General features: G+C 39.8%; 1 protein-coding gene across 1 annotated transcript; it reads right to left on the reverse strand.

The window, feature by feature from the left end:
* Window positions 1–5,767: 5,767 nt before the first annotated feature.
* On the reverse strand, window positions 5,768–9,902 carry LOC308668369 (transcription cofactor HES-6-like). Its single transcript, XM_081328243.1, has 4 exons — window positions 9,646–9,902; window positions 9,409–9,495; window positions 9,197–9,278; window positions 5,768–8,347 (listed from the first exon to the last, which is right to left on the reverse strand). Exons 1-4 carry the CDS (start codon window positions 9,724–9,726, stop codon window positions 7,902–7,904), a joined length of 696 nt encoding a protein of 231 aa, XP_081184369.1. The 5' UTR covers window positions 9,727–9,902; the 3' UTR covers window positions 5,768–7,901.
* Window positions 9,903–16,824: the final 6,922 nt, after the last annotated feature.

The following is a 16,824-nucleotide window of genomic DNA, read 5'->3' on the forward strand; positions in this document are numbered from 1 at the left end:
CATAGGGCTCATTCTTCAGATTAAACCACAATATGATTCATTTAAATTTAGGATGTTGTGAACACTCAATCAATTGCTTTTATTTGTTGTGAAATTTATTGTAGGCTACGGTTTAAACCAATACAGGTAGTCCTTGACTTACAACCATAATTGAGCCCAAAATTTATGTTGCTAACTCAGACATTTGTTAAATGAGTTTTGCCCCATTTTACAACTTTTATTGCCACAGTTGTTAAGTGAATCATTGCAGTTATTAGGTAATCAGGCTTCCCCATTGACTTTGCTTGTCATAAGGACACTGCAATCATCCTAAATATGGACCAGTTGTCAAGCATCCAAATTTTGGTCACATGACCATGAGGATGCTGCAATGATTATCAGTGTGAAAATCGGCCATAAGTCACTTTTTTCAGTGACGTAACTGAACGGTGACTAAATAAATGGTTGGAAGTTGAGGGCTACATCTAATTACAATATACATTTCCTACATTGAAGTTTTTGGGAATATGCTTACCTAAAGCAAATTCTGCAGAAATAATCTGTGGAATTTTAATTAGCAAAAGGATTAGCTACTGAATAATCTCTGCAGCTAAATCATCAGGGAAAATGTTATTGTTATGTTCTTGTGGCTGCCAAATCTCTAGACAGCAAAATTACCTTGGAAATAGAATGAAGCAGTTACTCTGGATTTAGTATGAATGAAAGTTCACCTTGTTTAGGAAGAAATTTGAAACAAAGATATTTATAATATTTATATAAGTGCTGCTTATCTGTGATGTTCCTTGGACCTATTTATATTTATATACTGTACCATAACAAGAGTTTGCATGATCCATTTGTATACATGTAGAGTGGCCATATGCAAAGAGGAAATGCATCATCAAAAGAAGAGGACAAAGAGTGACACTTACAAGGATTCAGAGATGTATATATTTAGAAATAATTATTTTAATTCATATAATAGGAAAGAAGGTCTGCATAACCTGTTCAAATGCATAATGAGTCTATAACACATGTAAAACTCTTGACTTTGTCTTCTTACAGTTTCAACTGGATTTTGACAAACTTTCAAACAAATAGTTGTTCTTTGTAAATTAGGCAATATGGCTTCCTGAATTTGAGAATCAAGAACTGAATCATTTCCTTTGCAATCAACACCATGTTAAGAATATGTGAATAGGAATGGCAGATTGTCTGGTTCCTATTCATTTGATTGGATTAATTACGACTTCATAGCCATGATAAGCTTTATACAGGTAACAAGCAGCTCTCTTCTCAACAGATGAGAAACCAAAAGGCATCAGCGATCCTACACTTATAATCCAAGGAGGCCCTTTTCACCAAAGGATTACCGGTAATTCCATCAACTTCTTTTAGCAATTCCTCAAATCACAAGTCTGCTTTAGCATATTCACAGATTTCATGACGTTTTAAATACTTCAATACAATAAATATAATTTATAGGAGGCAAATTCTAGCTTTTATTTTAGCAAATAAAAACAATGAAACTTGTATTCATCAAGTGCAATGATTTATTTCATGAGAATTTGAAACACTGGAAGTATTTCATTACTGCAATCAAAGACCAAAAATGCACTACTTACAAAATTGATAAACTGATGAGCCACAATAAAACTAAAAATACTAAGCAGTCATGTTTTGATATGTTATGTGGAATATGAACTTTACAAATAATATTTAGAGACATTTAATGAAATTAAGTAAGAATTAATCTGAATGCCCTAGAAACTTAACTACAGGTAGTCCTCGACTTACAACAGTTTGTTTAGTGACTGTTCAAAGTTACAACAGCACTGGAAAAAGTGACATGACTTATTTTCACGCTTACGACCGTTGCAGCATCCCCAAGGTCATGTGATCAAAATTCAGAAGCCTGGCATCTGACTCATATTTATGGTAGTTGCAGTGTCCTAGGGTAACGTGAGCACATTTTGTGACTTTCTAACAAGCAAAGTCAATGGGAAAACCAGATTCACTTAACAACCATGTTACTAACTTAGCAACCAAAGTTATTCGCTAAACAACTGTGGCAACAAAGGTATAAAATGGGCAAAACTTTACCTAGCAACATAAATTTGTGGCTGAATTGTGGTCATAAGTTGAGGACTACCTGTATTAACGGGGATATATATCACACACAGACATTCTTATAGGGGAAAAAATGAGCTATGGTTTCCATAAGACCCATCTCACACCAACAAAGCCCATCTTCTTATGGGATTTTCTTGCATCTTTTTTCCAAGATAACTCTTGGTAGCATATTAAAGCATGCTAGGGACAAAACTCCCCTATATTTTGAAATTACATTTGACTTACATATCTAGCAATCGTGAAACAGGCTGACCACTAGAATACATCCTTCTTGGCAAACTACTTTGTGCTTCTTAGCTCTTTATATCTCTATTCCTCTGGATTCTTTTTACATATAACAGGGTAAGAAAGATGACCTTAACAAAGATATACAGGAATCATTACCTAGGCAAAAGGGGCAAAATTATTTTTTAATTCCAGAACAATAAGATAACATTTGGAAGCTGTTTAGATGCTTCCCTAATCGCTGAAGGCTATGGAGGCATATCCCCATCAGACTTGCAAGATTGTGTTGTTATACCTAATCTTAATAAAAGTGACATTGGACTTCTTGTGAAGCTGATATCCTGATATGGACTTCTTACTAAAGCTGATACATATATAGATGCTTGGCTTTCTAGTTCACTTTGGATAGCATTCTCCCTCATATATTTAAACAAGGTGAGTACCAAAAAAATCTATCAGTCAGTCTTGAAATGAGTCTTTATTATGCCATGTGATCAAATACTTGCAAGCAATAATCAAATCTACCATCATGTGGATACCCAAATAGACCTTAAACAACCAATGAAGAGAGAGGGTTAGTTGGCCATATCCAATCCTTAACGGATAATCCCCCTTCTGCATTTTTGTCCCTGCTGGCCGTTTAAAAATTAAATGAACTCACTTTGACAATATCATCTCTACACACTGAGAACCATTATAATGTAGGGGTTACACTGGTCTACCCTCAATCACAAGAGGCTTATTTGGTGAGTTTGGCCAGTTACTGCCCATCTGCCCAACATACCTCACAGGATTGTTATGGGAAAAATAGGAGGAGGAAGCATTAAGTATGCTGCCTTGAACTCCTTTTCCAAAAGATAGGACATTAATCAAATAAATATGTTTCCCCCCTCCATTGTGTATATATATATATATATATACACACACACACACACACACACACACACACACATATATATACACACACATATATATACATATACACACACATTTTATATATATATATATATATATATATATATATATATATATATATATATATATATATATATATATGTGTGTGTGTGTGTGTGTGTGTGTGTGTGTGTGTGTGTGTGTGTGTGTGTGTGTGTGTATAAATCCAGAATCCTTGGCAAATCAAGCACTATACCAATATAATAAACAACTGCCCAATAATAGATTGCTACAAAATTTTTGTTCCTTAACAAACAACAAAGTAATTACAAACCATAATACAGCTACAAAGCAATCACTAGAGGAGGAAGGAGGAAGTTCGTGGGAAGAAGAGAAAAAGGATGACTTCTCCTTATATAACTGCTGGAAATTACATCCCCCCCCCCAGTATTCCTTTTCCTGCCTTTATCAAGGAAGTGTCAAATCTGACACCTTTGCAATAAAGAAGTGAAAGTTTTTGAAACCCTTATAACACCTAATCAAGGGATGTAAACTTTCTGTAAACCCAATTTGTGGATTAAAGTATCTCTAACATTTCTCAAATGCTTTTTTGTCATTATAATTATAAATTAGCTAATTGAAAAAGAAAAGGATGAAATGGTCTTCAACCTACTTTTCTGAAAGAGAGAATAACTTTACATACTTACCTTCTATTTTAATTCTAGTGCCCTAACTAGTAAACAATACAGTAGAATTCCTCTTTGTCTTTACTGTATTAATCACAACAATCCATCCTTTTTAAAAATCTATTGATATATCTCAAATTCTGAAATCAAATCTCCCTTCATGTTTGAAGCACAACTACTAATTCTTAGTTTCGTGTTTACCTTTCTCGTGTGTGCGTGCATGTGTGTGTGTGTGTGTGTGTGTGTTCGTTCCCATTAGAATTTGTTACCCTGAACAGAGCAGGGGAACTGCAGCAACAATCACTGCAGCCCCCTTTCCATTTAGTGGGAAGGAGGATCACCAGCACTCTAACTGGTTAAACTAGTTGACTTACCGTACTGTAAACTGAAGCTGAAAATCACTTTTAGGTTTCTCTTTCATCTCTTTTATTTTCTTTTCTTACTTTAATATTTCTTTGTAGTTCCTGATGGCTTATTTTGATGGCTTCTTCATACATACAAAAAAATGCATGAAATATGTGGGAGATCTTTTTCCCCATGCAAAAGATGACTTGATAATGAAGATATGGCAGTTCTCACATAAAACCATAGTGCAAAATATGGCAGAGGCAGGCAGGATTTTACCATTATCTGCTCTATCCTCTGAAACAGAAGAAATGGTCAACTTACAGTATCTATTATAAGAGGTTCTAACTCTACAGTGATTCTGACATAAACTGAACCTCCATAACAACTGAACCTCCATAACAACAAAGGTTCATTGGTGAGGATGGTTAAATTTTAAATAGCTGAGGATAAAATCTTCCACACTTCTAATACTCAGCTTTGTTGTGGCCATATTGTTATGTAGGTTTTCCCAACTCTGGCTGCAGCCTCCTGTGTGGCTACACTTACTTTCCAAGGGAGATGGGGGGTGGGGGAGTCCAGTTCAAAAGGAAAACACAGAGCAAGGTGAGAAGAATTGGAATCCTCTTGTTAAGACTTAATTGACAAGGTCTGTTTAAGTTTGTTAGACTTACTATCTCAACACATTGTACTATGTATCATTTTTCACAAATATACACAAGCCCAATTAAATAGTGTTCATATCCTTTCAAAATGCTACCTTTTCTGAACCACTTCTTTGTAAAAGCCTAATGATATTCACTTACCTTATCCATAACTTTAACTTAATAAATGGCATATTGACATGTCCCTCATTTATCCATTCAGTTTTAAGAGCTTTAGTAACATTTAGTAACATTTCAGTCTTAAATGATTTCAGATCTATAATCTTTAAGACACAAACTTCCTCTTTCATAGACCCATACATACAGATTTCTAAACTGATGGACGCAGGACCTAGGACGCTGAGTTTCATCTACCTGGGTGGAATAATTTTAAGAAGCCACCATCACCAGACACATTTTTCAAATATTATGTAGTTTATTTGAAAACAGAAGTTCTAAATGTATATATGAGGTCATCCTAATGCTTTTATCAATGAATGCAGTTCACTATGTGCAGTGTAGCTTAGAAATGCACCTCAATTACTTCAAAAGTTCCAAAAAGCTCTTCCAGAATAGCTTGATTACGTAAAAATATGTATTTACATACACTATTTCTTTCTTCATTCCAGATGGAAGATTACAAAGCATCTTTTATTACAATGTTCATTATTTATTAACATTTAAATTCTGAGAAGTATTCTATTCTGGTCTGCCTGCATGCATATGAAAATATTTTCTAAACTCTTAACTTTGAGAAGATCTTTTCACTCTCAATGTTGAAATAGAACATTGCACTGTCAAGTCTTCGGAGAAGGGCGGGATATAAATGGAATTAAAAAAAATATTCTAAATATACTTGTTTATTGTGTTGATCTTTTAGTGGTTCCTCAACATGGCTAAAACAATGTCATTTTTGGATGGAAAATGGGACTCTGTAGTTCCTCACTACAATATATTCTCAAGGTTTGCAATACAGAGGAAGAAACCAAGGATATAAAACCATTTTTGTTCTTTTATTTCAGTGTTCTCAAATGCAAACAATTTTGACACTGGAGGCAGACTAAGTTTGACTTTAATGGAATTTAATCACATTACTGAATGTAGGATAGTTCAATTGCTCCAAATACTCATATCATCAGTAGATCATATTTTAGCCATTGTCCACCCACTGCAGGATGAGGACCTCTTCCGCAATATGGTCCTGAGCTTTCTTTTGCCAATTGGGCCTGTTGATCCATATATGGTGTTATTTCCACTCTCAATACTATTGCTTGATTTACACAAAAAACCCTTCCTCTATCTACCCTAGAAGCAGAAAGGCCTTTCCAAGGAAGCTCATTCCTTCTTGGGGGGCAAAAGGGGAGAGAGAATAAGAAATTAGCACACTTGGAGAGAAACAACTCTTGGGCCAGGCTTTTAATTAAGACCATTCACATCAGATGGCCTAAAAAGCAATTTAAAAAGCACACATCTTCCACATAGTTTCCGCTTTTTATTGTTCCACATAGTTAACAAAAAGAACTATTACACAGACAGCCCACATGTTTATCCCTCCCTTTTCCTAAATTGGGGCACTTTCGTAGGTTAACAACTTCTGCAATCTGGTGCCCAAAACACTGGATGTCAATTATCTTTGCTGGAGATACTGGCTGAGGATAAAGGAAACCGATAATGTCAGGTTGAGAAGACTGGCATAAGTATCTATGATATGAAGGCTTCCTGGAAAAATAACAGTAAGAGTACTAACACTTTTTTTCCCAAAGACAAGTGAGGAAGGATGCAGTGGAAGATTTTTTTTAAAAAAGTTGTGGTTATAAGCTTTCTGAACAATTATGTGTCATTAACTGATTTCCATTCAACCACATTTCATTTGTCCAAACTGTCAGTTATTAGTTTTAAATTGGTTTCTATGCAATTTACTTAGGTTCAAGCAATACTCAACACAGTTATCCTTGCTTCTAAATGAGCGTGCTTGGGTAGCTTGAAAATCTGCTGGGATATATTTTCAAAGAATGAATCTGGAAGATGCAGAACAAATCTGAGGAATTTAGTGTGCTGAAATCAAGATCAGTCCAAGAACAAATGAAACATTTCAGCATCTCTGGACTTGAACAGACAAGTTCAGTACAAGAATTAAGTGCTTAATTACCAATGTTTGCACTCAAGGGTACATATTTGTTAATCACTAACATGGAACTGAATATCCAGAGCAGAAATATTGTGCCTTAAAATACAAGCAATCAGTGAACTTTTATTTTTAAAAAAGATTAAAATAAACATTTGACAAATGAATATACATGACACATTAAAATTCATATTCATTTTGTGCTAGATGTGCACAAAACCCATTTCTAGAAGGCACCTGCCACCAATGTTCTAAAACTTTACCTAATTCAATCCTGGTTTCCAGTTTCCTCTTCCTTCACTGAAGGAGAAATCCTAGAATACTAAACTCATCAAGAAACTAGCTGCACCAATCCCTTTCAGGGATTTTCCTTGGCTTTATCTTTTTTAAAAAAAAATCTATCATTAAAATATATGAAATTCTGCATTAATGCTTTACTTCATGCCTTTAACTGGCTTAAACCAACAAGTTCTCAAATCCACAAGGGCTTTTTCTTAAACCAAACTACACGGTATTAGAGGCACCTACTACATCCCCCACAAGTAAAAAGTACGTTGCAAAAACAGTGCTGTGCATCAACAAAAGAGCTCTTTTGCATACACTTCCAAATCTTTTAACCCCACACCTCTAGTAATAATTAAGAAAAAAACACACAAATTTCAGTTCTCATACTCACAGATGAAATGTTCTTACTTAGCAATTCAATCTGTCAGGATTTGACAGTGAAAGAGTGTAAGCTATACAGTCCTGCATACAGTAATTTTATGGCATAAATGCACGTCCTCACGTCTATATTTCAATGGCTAGAAGAACACAGGGCTCAAGTATTCTCCCTATTAGGTAGATCTGCGTTGATTCTTGTGAAGTTTATTACCACGGTCTCCACAAAGACTTGGAAAGGCTGGAGGAAGGCACATTTTGACTCGGAGACCTGTCCAGTCCATCCAAAGAGATGTGGCTCTGCTCTGCCTCTGTGTCTTCCAGATCTGAGCAAATCTCTTCACTGGAGGAAGGTGAAGGAAGAGGTGAAGTGAGACTGGACAGGCTTAAAGTTCCATGTGATCCTCCAGGCATTTGGGAAGGCCCATCTCCACTTGGCCACTGGCTGATGGAGGGATCTGATAAGACATCCACAATCAGGTCTTGAAAACTGCCTTCATTCAGGGGCATCGACTCCAAAAGGTGATTCAAGAGCTCTGCTGCAATAGTAGAATCAATCCCAGGACAATTGGAGACAAATGTATGAACTTCATGCATGCATTGAATATATCCAGCTGCAAAGCGTTCACTGGCCTCTCGCTGCATTTTGTCATCATCTGAGATGCAGGTAAACAAGGAAACAAACACAACCAAGTCACAAATCACTTCTTTCTAGCTCTCCCATCAATAATGTATTTGAATTCAATTCCCCCCTTCTCATAATGTTAACTAGATGTTTAAGCTCTATTACACTTGCACTCATGTGAAAAACCCTTTTAAACTAACTCTAGGATCTCAAATGGGAGAATAATCAAAATTTATTGGAATAGCCTTTCAAATTCTATGCATAAATTTAAATTTTTGACATTTTTTAAAAATTTCACTTTTATGAAGCCACAAGGCTCTGCCGGTTTTGCTGCATCAGACTAATGTATCCAGCTAATTAAGATTGGAAAAAAATAACTTATCAGCTATGGATATAACAAAAGATACAGGGAAAGGAAACACTGAAATAATTAAGAGTACGGAGTGGAATAAAACAGGCCAAGGAGGAGGATCTTTGTTTTGTTCTAAAAGAATATTTAAGATATGTTCCATGTGAACTTGGGCCTAATCCAGTTGTAAGAAAGGAGTAATGCATACACACTGTCTAACCGAAGAAAAGAACCAACCAACCCCCCCCCAAACAATCACAAAGCACTTTGAAAGGTATTACTGTCTTTCCCAGAGAGTAATTGCAATTAGTTCCAATTGTGAACTACATGGAAAAAAACGGCCTATGTTCTCGATGAGTGTGTCTTTTAGAACTGTTATCCCTTATACGGAAAAGCTAAGCAGGAGCATCCCCTGCGGGGGTTCACTCGCCAATCTACCGGAGCGTCCCTTTTAATGTAGCCAACCCCTCCACCACCACCACCCGCCTCGGAGGATGAGGCGCAGGGAGGATGAGGGCAGCCGACACTCACCTAGCGACCTGCTCTGCAGAATTCCCTGCACTCGCTTCACCGTCAGCTCCAGCACCTCGGCGTTCTCCATCTTCGTCTGGAACTAGCAGGAAGCAAAAACGCACAGCGGAACACAAGAGCGTCAGCCCGAGCCTCCCCCGCCGCCGCCGCCGCCGCCCCCTCTCGGGTTCCCTGCCAGGATCCCAACCCCAAATATACGCCGGCCAAGTTACCTCGGTTTCCGACAAGATGAGACGTAGCTCTTGCAGGCTTTCGTTGATTCGCGCCCGCCGCTTCTTCTCCACGAGCGGCTTTCTTGCCTGGCAAAAGGCGGGAGAGGAAGAAAAAGGGAAAGGGCGTAACTTGAACAATCGCGGCACGCGCGTCTGAACGGCAATGAGAGCCAGCCTGAGTTTCAGGGACACAATTCCCCCCCCCCCCCAGTTGGCATCCCTGACCTGGCGGCTCACCTTCCGATCTCCTCTGGCCTGAGAGAAATCCTCCTCGTCCCGGCTCGAGCGGGTTTTTTGAGAGCGAGAGGAAGGAGACATAGCGGTAGAGGGCAAAGGCAGCGAAAGCAAACGACAACCAGACAGGCCGGAGGGGGGGGCGGGGGTGAAGGGAAGGAGAGAGGAAAAGAGAAGAGGCGGCTCCTTATGGCAGCAGAGCCGGGCTCCCGAAAGCTCTCCTCTCCCAACGCCGATCCTCGAATCCCCAAACCCGCTCGGCGCCCCCTCCCCGGGGCCGCCGCCCCAGCCTTATTTATAGTATCTGATTTGCATGTCAATGAGCCTATTGGACGCCGTGCGCAGAGAGGAAGCTCAAATGTGGAACCGAGCCACCAATAACCAGCGGGCGCTTTGTCTGTTCGGAGGCTGCCGAAGTGGCTTCCCCGGGCCTCGGAGGAGAAGCAGCGAGGATGGGGGGGGGGAGAAAATCGGACCAATGGACGTGAAGTCTCGTCCTACGTGCGTGCACGGAGGGGGAGGCGGGGGTGGGAGGATCGGTTGTTCGGGGCGTTTTGTTTTGTTTTGTTTTGTTATCCCTCGCTGCCGTTGGCGTGTTTTTTTTTGTGGTTTTTTTTTGCAGAGCTTTTCAGTCGCGTCAGTTATAAGAAGAGTGGTAGCAATGGAGCGCTCGGTCTTCCTAATAAATTTCGTTACTAGATTGGCTACAAAGTTATAATTCCAGAAACTGGGCAGAATGAAAACTGCATATTGGGGAGAGATATCTCAGAAATGCTTATATTTATGCACAGGCATTGAGATTTGGGCAATTGTATTGTATAACAAAGACATGTGGTCGGGTCTATACTGTGGTAGCTTCTGTCTCATATTTCGCCATTGGGATTTGTTTTATATACAATATTGTACTAATTTACATCTAAACTTGAAAACATCAGTCAAGTGAACTGTGGAAGATTTCCGTTAGGTTTTTTTTTCCTGCTACACTTTAAGCCTCACAAAAGTGACTGCTGTTACAGAACTTGATAAAAATGACTGTACTTTTAGGGAACATCTGGAGTGTGAAGAATATGGGCAGCAACAATGCGGAAGAACAATGAAAGCAATCTTACGGAGTGACAGCAATATAAAGTAGTTTAGCTTTATGCTGACGTGGTAGAACATTCACAAGGCAACACTTTGTTCTTGGAACTAATGCTAATATAGCAGCACTTGTAGATACTCCTGGTCCATCACTAGAAATTCTGCAGAAGCCCACTGTCCATAAAATTGCTCACTGCTTATTTCTTTATATATGAAATCAGTATTCTGAACATGATGATGTCACAGAACATGGAGCTCTTCAGCCCTATTTTTTTTTGCTTCATAGTACAGCTGAAAAAATAATCAGGTAACTCACTGTATACAGTAGGGTGTCAAACTGCCGGCCCATGGGCCGGTTTATCATACAGAGGCCGCGCCCACCCCAGCTCTGGCAATGCAAAAAAAAAGTTGTGATACATCGCGACACGTCATGTGACGTGGCAAGTTTGACACCCGTGGTATACAGGTTTCATTTATATTCCATCAACAGTGTCTATAGGAGCAAATTCTATAATGTTTGCATAATGCATGGAACAGAAGAACAACCAAAACCCTAACCAGGGCAACCTGTTATATCCTCCTGCTAGTGTTTGCCAGAAATTAGAACAAAAAGTTGTGCAGCTTTTTATATGGGAACTAATTTTCAGTCATAATAATTAGATAGTTTGGTAGCATCTTTTCCAATTAACACATTTTATTAAAAGACATATAAGCTTTCATCAAATGCACAGAGAAGCTGGACTGATGTATAATTTAAATTACACATTAAATTAAATTGACATGAAAGAGGAAGATAAGTTGAATCCATATGAAAATATCAAATCTATCAGACAGTATGCTATGGTTGCATTTGTGCCAATCCACTTGGCAGAGATGCTCAATTGATGGAGTTAAACCAGACATTTAGGATATTGAGTTAACCATCTATTGAAATCTATTGACAAATCAATAGTCAAATCAATTTCCAGAAGCGATTACCGTATTTTCCGGCGTATAAGACGACTTTTTAACCCATGAAAATCATCTCAAAAGTTGGGGGGTCGTCTTATACGCCCAGTCGTCTTATACGCCGGAAAATAGTACATAAATCAATCGAGCGCCCCCGTTCTTGCAAAGCAACTTCAAGCCTCCTTAGTCCAGTTCCCCCTCCAACGTGACTCTCCCTTCCCACCCCCAAGAGCCTCTCAGCCCCTTCCCCTCCCCCTTGCAAACGCCAGACCCTGGGAGCTCTTGCGTCTATTCCAAAGGGTGGGTGGAAGGAAAAGCCCCTTTCGGCTCTGGCTTGGCTGCAAGTTAGCGAGTCTCAGCCCGTCCGGACGAGTAATGAAGAAACACAGCCAGTACGAGAGCTGAGTCCACAGGAACGTATTTATTGCAAAGCAAACAGCAGATAACGATCCAAAAGAAAGCGAAGTCAGCGTTGGCTGCTACCTGCAACCAATGCTGCTAAATACCCTTCTACCACCAACGCCCAACCCCACCCATACATGCCTACACCCGCCCCCTCCCTATTTCCACCCCACCCTTCCCTGACAATGTCTTCTGCCTCGGCCCCTGCCTCCCGGCGCCTTCCGCCCGCCAGGTGAGCTTCCAGTGAACCCCGAAACCACCACCCCGCGGCTCGCCCTCTCCCCTCCCCACGCCCAGCTCCCACCCGTGCATGGCCCCCACCCAGCCCCAATCCGCGGCCCCCTCTTCATCCCCCACAGGTCCTGGCACCGCCACGTTCCCAGCCATGCCGGGAGGCTCACTAGACGGAGGCCCCAGCAACGCGCTCCGAAGCCATCTCCCAGCCAGTTTGTGCTCCTCGTGCTCCCCAGTCCGCACCGCGTCTGGGTTTGTTGCGGCACGGACGGTTCCGGTTCCGAGAGAGGACACCATGGAGCCTGCCGGCACCGGGCGAGGCCCGGCAGATGTGTCCTGCGCATGCGCGTGCCAGCCAGCTGATGGGGAAGCTCCATGCCGGCGGCGGATAGTTGGCGGTAGCGGCTGCTGTGCCGAAGGCGTGTTCGCGATTCGTCGAGGTGGGCCCGTGCCGGCGGCGAGCAGGGATGGTGGGGGTGGCTCCCGTAGTTCAGGAGGCGTGTCCGCGGTGAGACGGGTGAGGCCCATGCGCCCCGCTGAATGTTGCGCCCGTGGGCCGCGACAGCGTGCCTTCCCGGGCTCGCTGATTTTCCGGTGTATAAGATGAAAAATCTTGAAAATCATCTCAAAAGTTGGGGGGTCGTCTTATACGCCCAGTCGTCTTATACGCCGGAAAATACGGTATTTTAAAGACCACGCAAACAAACTATAAAACATCACTGGTTGTTAATAACAGTTTATAGCTCAAAATAAATGCAATATTAATATACCAGAGCTCATATTGGACAATGGTGCTATGCTTTTTTAGATACTGAGTGGCAGGCCCATATTTACATATAGACTATAATCCAACCTGAGGTAGATTCTCACAAGCAATGAAGAACAACAGGACAATTATATACCATAGGTATCAGACCCTGTAAGAAATCCTGGTGTCTACTTTGCCCCCAACCATACCATCACAGGCCCTAACAAGATTAGAGGGGCCCTCACGTACTCTTCCACCAATATGATAAATGATATAATCTGCCAGCAATACCCCTCAGGATTCTACATAGGACAAACAGGGCACATTTTGTTTAAAATAATTTTTGGGAGAGAAATTTGGAGTCAGGACTCAGAACAAGAATAACGTAGAAATAGCATTTCAACTTTCTTGGACGCTCTATAGCAGATCTTAAAGTGACTGTTTTGGAAAAATGGGTAACTTCATCACTCATCACTGAGTGAGAAGTTGCTGAATTCAAATATGTCAAAAACTTTCAGGCAGTCTCAGAAAGCCTGAAAGAGCCTATTCCCTCTTCATAATAGTATCCTGTATTCCACAATGGAAACATCTAAGATAAATAACAACCATAAGAATAATAATTCCCAGTTGCCAAGCAGCAATAAACCATTTCCCGTAAACAACAGGATCCATTATGTCATGAATTCTAATATAATCACAGAGATATTGTGACTTAGCATAGAGGTAGCATACCTCTGCTTGACAAGCTGCATGAGAAAATGGTTTACAGATACAACTTTAGCCATCATTACATTTCCATTAACACATTCAAACTAATAAAAAAGAGTCTTGTACCATGCCTTTTGTCATCATTGAATTGCATTATTGTTCTACATGTTTAATTATCTCTTACAGCTTTTCTCATTTAAGTGCCTTCCAGATTGCTGGGTCTACAACTACTAAAATTAAAAAAGAAAGAAAGAAAAGAAAACCAATAAAGTAGTTAGTCCAGCACAAAGCAATTCAAGCTAAATTTACTTTTGTTTTTAAAACAAAAATGTAGCAGAATGTCACATAAGTACAATTACATGATCATAGAAACTAGGAAATTTGGGAGTCTGCACAATTCAGTTTGATAATATTTGAGAAGTATATACCTTGCCTGCTTATCTTTCTTATGTAGAAAGGAGAAAACCCTAATACCAGTAGTTACACTATTGACTGACAGTGATTTGGTTTCAGCAGAAAGGTTCAAAAAAGTCAAGGTCGTGGCCATAATTGTATGGTCAAAGCTCCGCATTCTATGTGTGTCACTTGCACAATGCACTTTAAAAAAGGCTGGATTTTCTATTGCAGAGTCAACTTCTTGACTTTGACCTATCCCTACAGAAGTCATTGGCGGATGGAATGGAATCCATCTTCAGGTGCTAAAAGATCTCAGCCCATTAAGAGGAAACATTATTTTTGCCAATGATTAAATATAGACAGACTACGTGAACAGAATTTTTGTTTAAAAGATAAATGTAATGGTTTGTGGAAATGGGGAATGATCTTGGGAGATAGGAGAAAGCCACAAACTAGGCAATGGTCAAAAGAGACATGTGAGCCCACGGAAGGGATAGGGGTGCGCAAACATCTCAAAAGGAAGCCTACTTAGTTTCTTGGATTGTAAAGATAAGGGGAGAAAGATGTACTTTCAGACTTGCAAAATTCTGTTAATGTAATCTTACAATAAAAATAGAAGTAGTACATCTGGGTATGCTTCTTGTCTGGGCTACCTCAAAAGTTGACAAAATGTGAGTCTGCCATATAGCATCATATATCATGTGATATCTTTCCAGGATAAGGCATGTTATATAAAAACCCATCCCATTTTATTCTTGATTTCTATTAACAACAAAAATCCCTGAGGTTCCTTTTTCGTTAACTACTGGGTATATTATCCTATGAGCACCATGGCTTATTGTGATTCAAGCATTAAACTGCAGTAGGTTTTATACAAACTACCAAGCATTAACCAATGTTAATAAGAACCTTATTTGGGCTCATGCAACATACCAAGCCAAAACCAATCAACCAAACCATATTGTGGCTTGGCTCAAAGTATGAAGTGGGGCAGGATCAGGGCAGTGAGTAAGTAACAGCAAAGTCGTTATCAAAAATTATTTTAACATAAATGTCACTGCAACATTTTTTTGTAATAGTCTATATGTTGCTGATCTGGTGTCTTTGTTTGCAAAACTACAAATTCAATATTCAATAATCCTTAGTGTTGCTGACAGTGCTTACAAATGTAGAATGGAAGCATGTAATAAATTAGTTCCACTTTTTGCAGAACCAGTTAATCATTTTGAATGTTTTGCTCTTTCTACCATGTTTCCCTGAAAGTAAGACCTACCCCGCAAATAAGCCTAGCTTGATTTTGGGGGTGGCCCTAATATAAGCCCTACCCCAAAAATAAGCCCTAGTTTAGGGGTGAGGAGCATGCCTAAAAATTAAGCTAGGATGGGGGTGGAGTTGCCCCACGCACCCCGGACCTGCTTACTGTTGCAACCAGGCCTCCCATGAATCAATACCTGCCTCGCCTCACTGGCATACTTCTTCTGCAGCACCCCCTGGCCTGCATTTTGCCATCAGAGGCCTTTCCAGAAGGCCTCTGTCGGCAAAACTCAGGGTGGGGGGAGCAGGGGGGGAACCGCACGCTTCAATCCATTCTCAGCTGCAGAGACATTTCCTTCGGCTGCAGAAGAAATAGGCCAGCTGGGTGGGGCTATGAGTGCCGCCACTGCGAGGTGAGACCATGGAAAAGATAACCCCAGAAAATAAGACCTGGTGCCTCTTTTGGAGGCAAAAACCTCCCAATGAGACCGGGTCTTATTTTCGGGAAAACACGGTATTTACCTATTCACAAACTTTCATCACTTGGCTTTCCATTGCAAAAAAAATGATTCAGGAGAATTCAATAGAACAACAATCACTGCATGCTAACCATTGTTTATCTTTAATGAGTATTCTCTATGATACCTTAATAGCTGCTTCAAATATGCTTATTTTTCCCCAAGATCAGACTGTGATAATCATTAAGAAAAGCCATATGAGTTTCATACTGAAAACTTTTTCTCTTCATTTTTGCTGCTGGCATTTTCCTTCAGACTAAACAGTGAATTTGTGAATGTGAATGTAACTTGATGGTGATGACAGTTGGCAGCTGCAGTCCTGTAAACAGGCAGAATCAAAGGAAAGCATTAGATCTTGTCCCTAAGGAGAACAACAGGTGTTCGTTCTGTCTTCTTCTCCTGCTCCCAGTCACAACAAGGATGCCATGTTTCTGTTTGTCAATAAAATGAGGTACATATACGGTAGATGTAAGATCAGTTATCGTAGACACAAACAAGGTATATGAAGGCGCATTCAAGTGTATTCTTATTTTTTGTCAAACATTTTTATAAAACATTCTTTATTTTTGCCAGTTGTTTTATTTAATTGTTTAAAAATGAAATTAGAATGTTTAACTGTAAACCAAGAAGTGTAAACCTCTTTTCACACAAGACTTATAAATATACTGTTAATAAAGGGGGGGGGAATCCTATTAATTTTGGCTCAACTCAGAATACGTTTGACTTATGAATTATTAGTTTTATCATATCAGCTACTGCCTTTTGCTAATTCAACTGACTAGCACATAAGTATATATAATAAACAGTGGAAAAGGCAAGCCAAATATGTACTTTTAAGTATTGTAGAAATCTGCATGGTCATTTATAAACAATCATACAGTAAGAGGACATTTG

The sequence above is a fragment of the Vipera berus genome, assembly GCF_964194415.1.
Source record: "Vipera berus genome assembly, chromosome: 5".
NCBI lineage: Eukaryota > Metazoa > Chordata > Lepidosauria > Squamata > Viperidae > Vipera > Vipera berus.

Coding starts and splice junctions, on each gene's coding strand:
- LOC308668369 (XM_081328243.1), bottom strand. CDS start 9,726: ATGTCTCCTTCCTCTCGCTCTCAAAAAACCCGCTCGAGCCGGGACGAG. Junction 9,496..9,645: donor AGGCCAGAGGAGATCGGAAG/GTGAGCCGCCAG, acceptor GCCTTTTGCCAG/GCAAGAAAGCCGCTCGTGGA. Junction 9,279..9,408: donor TCATCTTGTCGGAAACCGAG/GTAACTTGGCCG, acceptor GCTTCCTGCTAG/TTCCAGACGAAGATGGAGAA.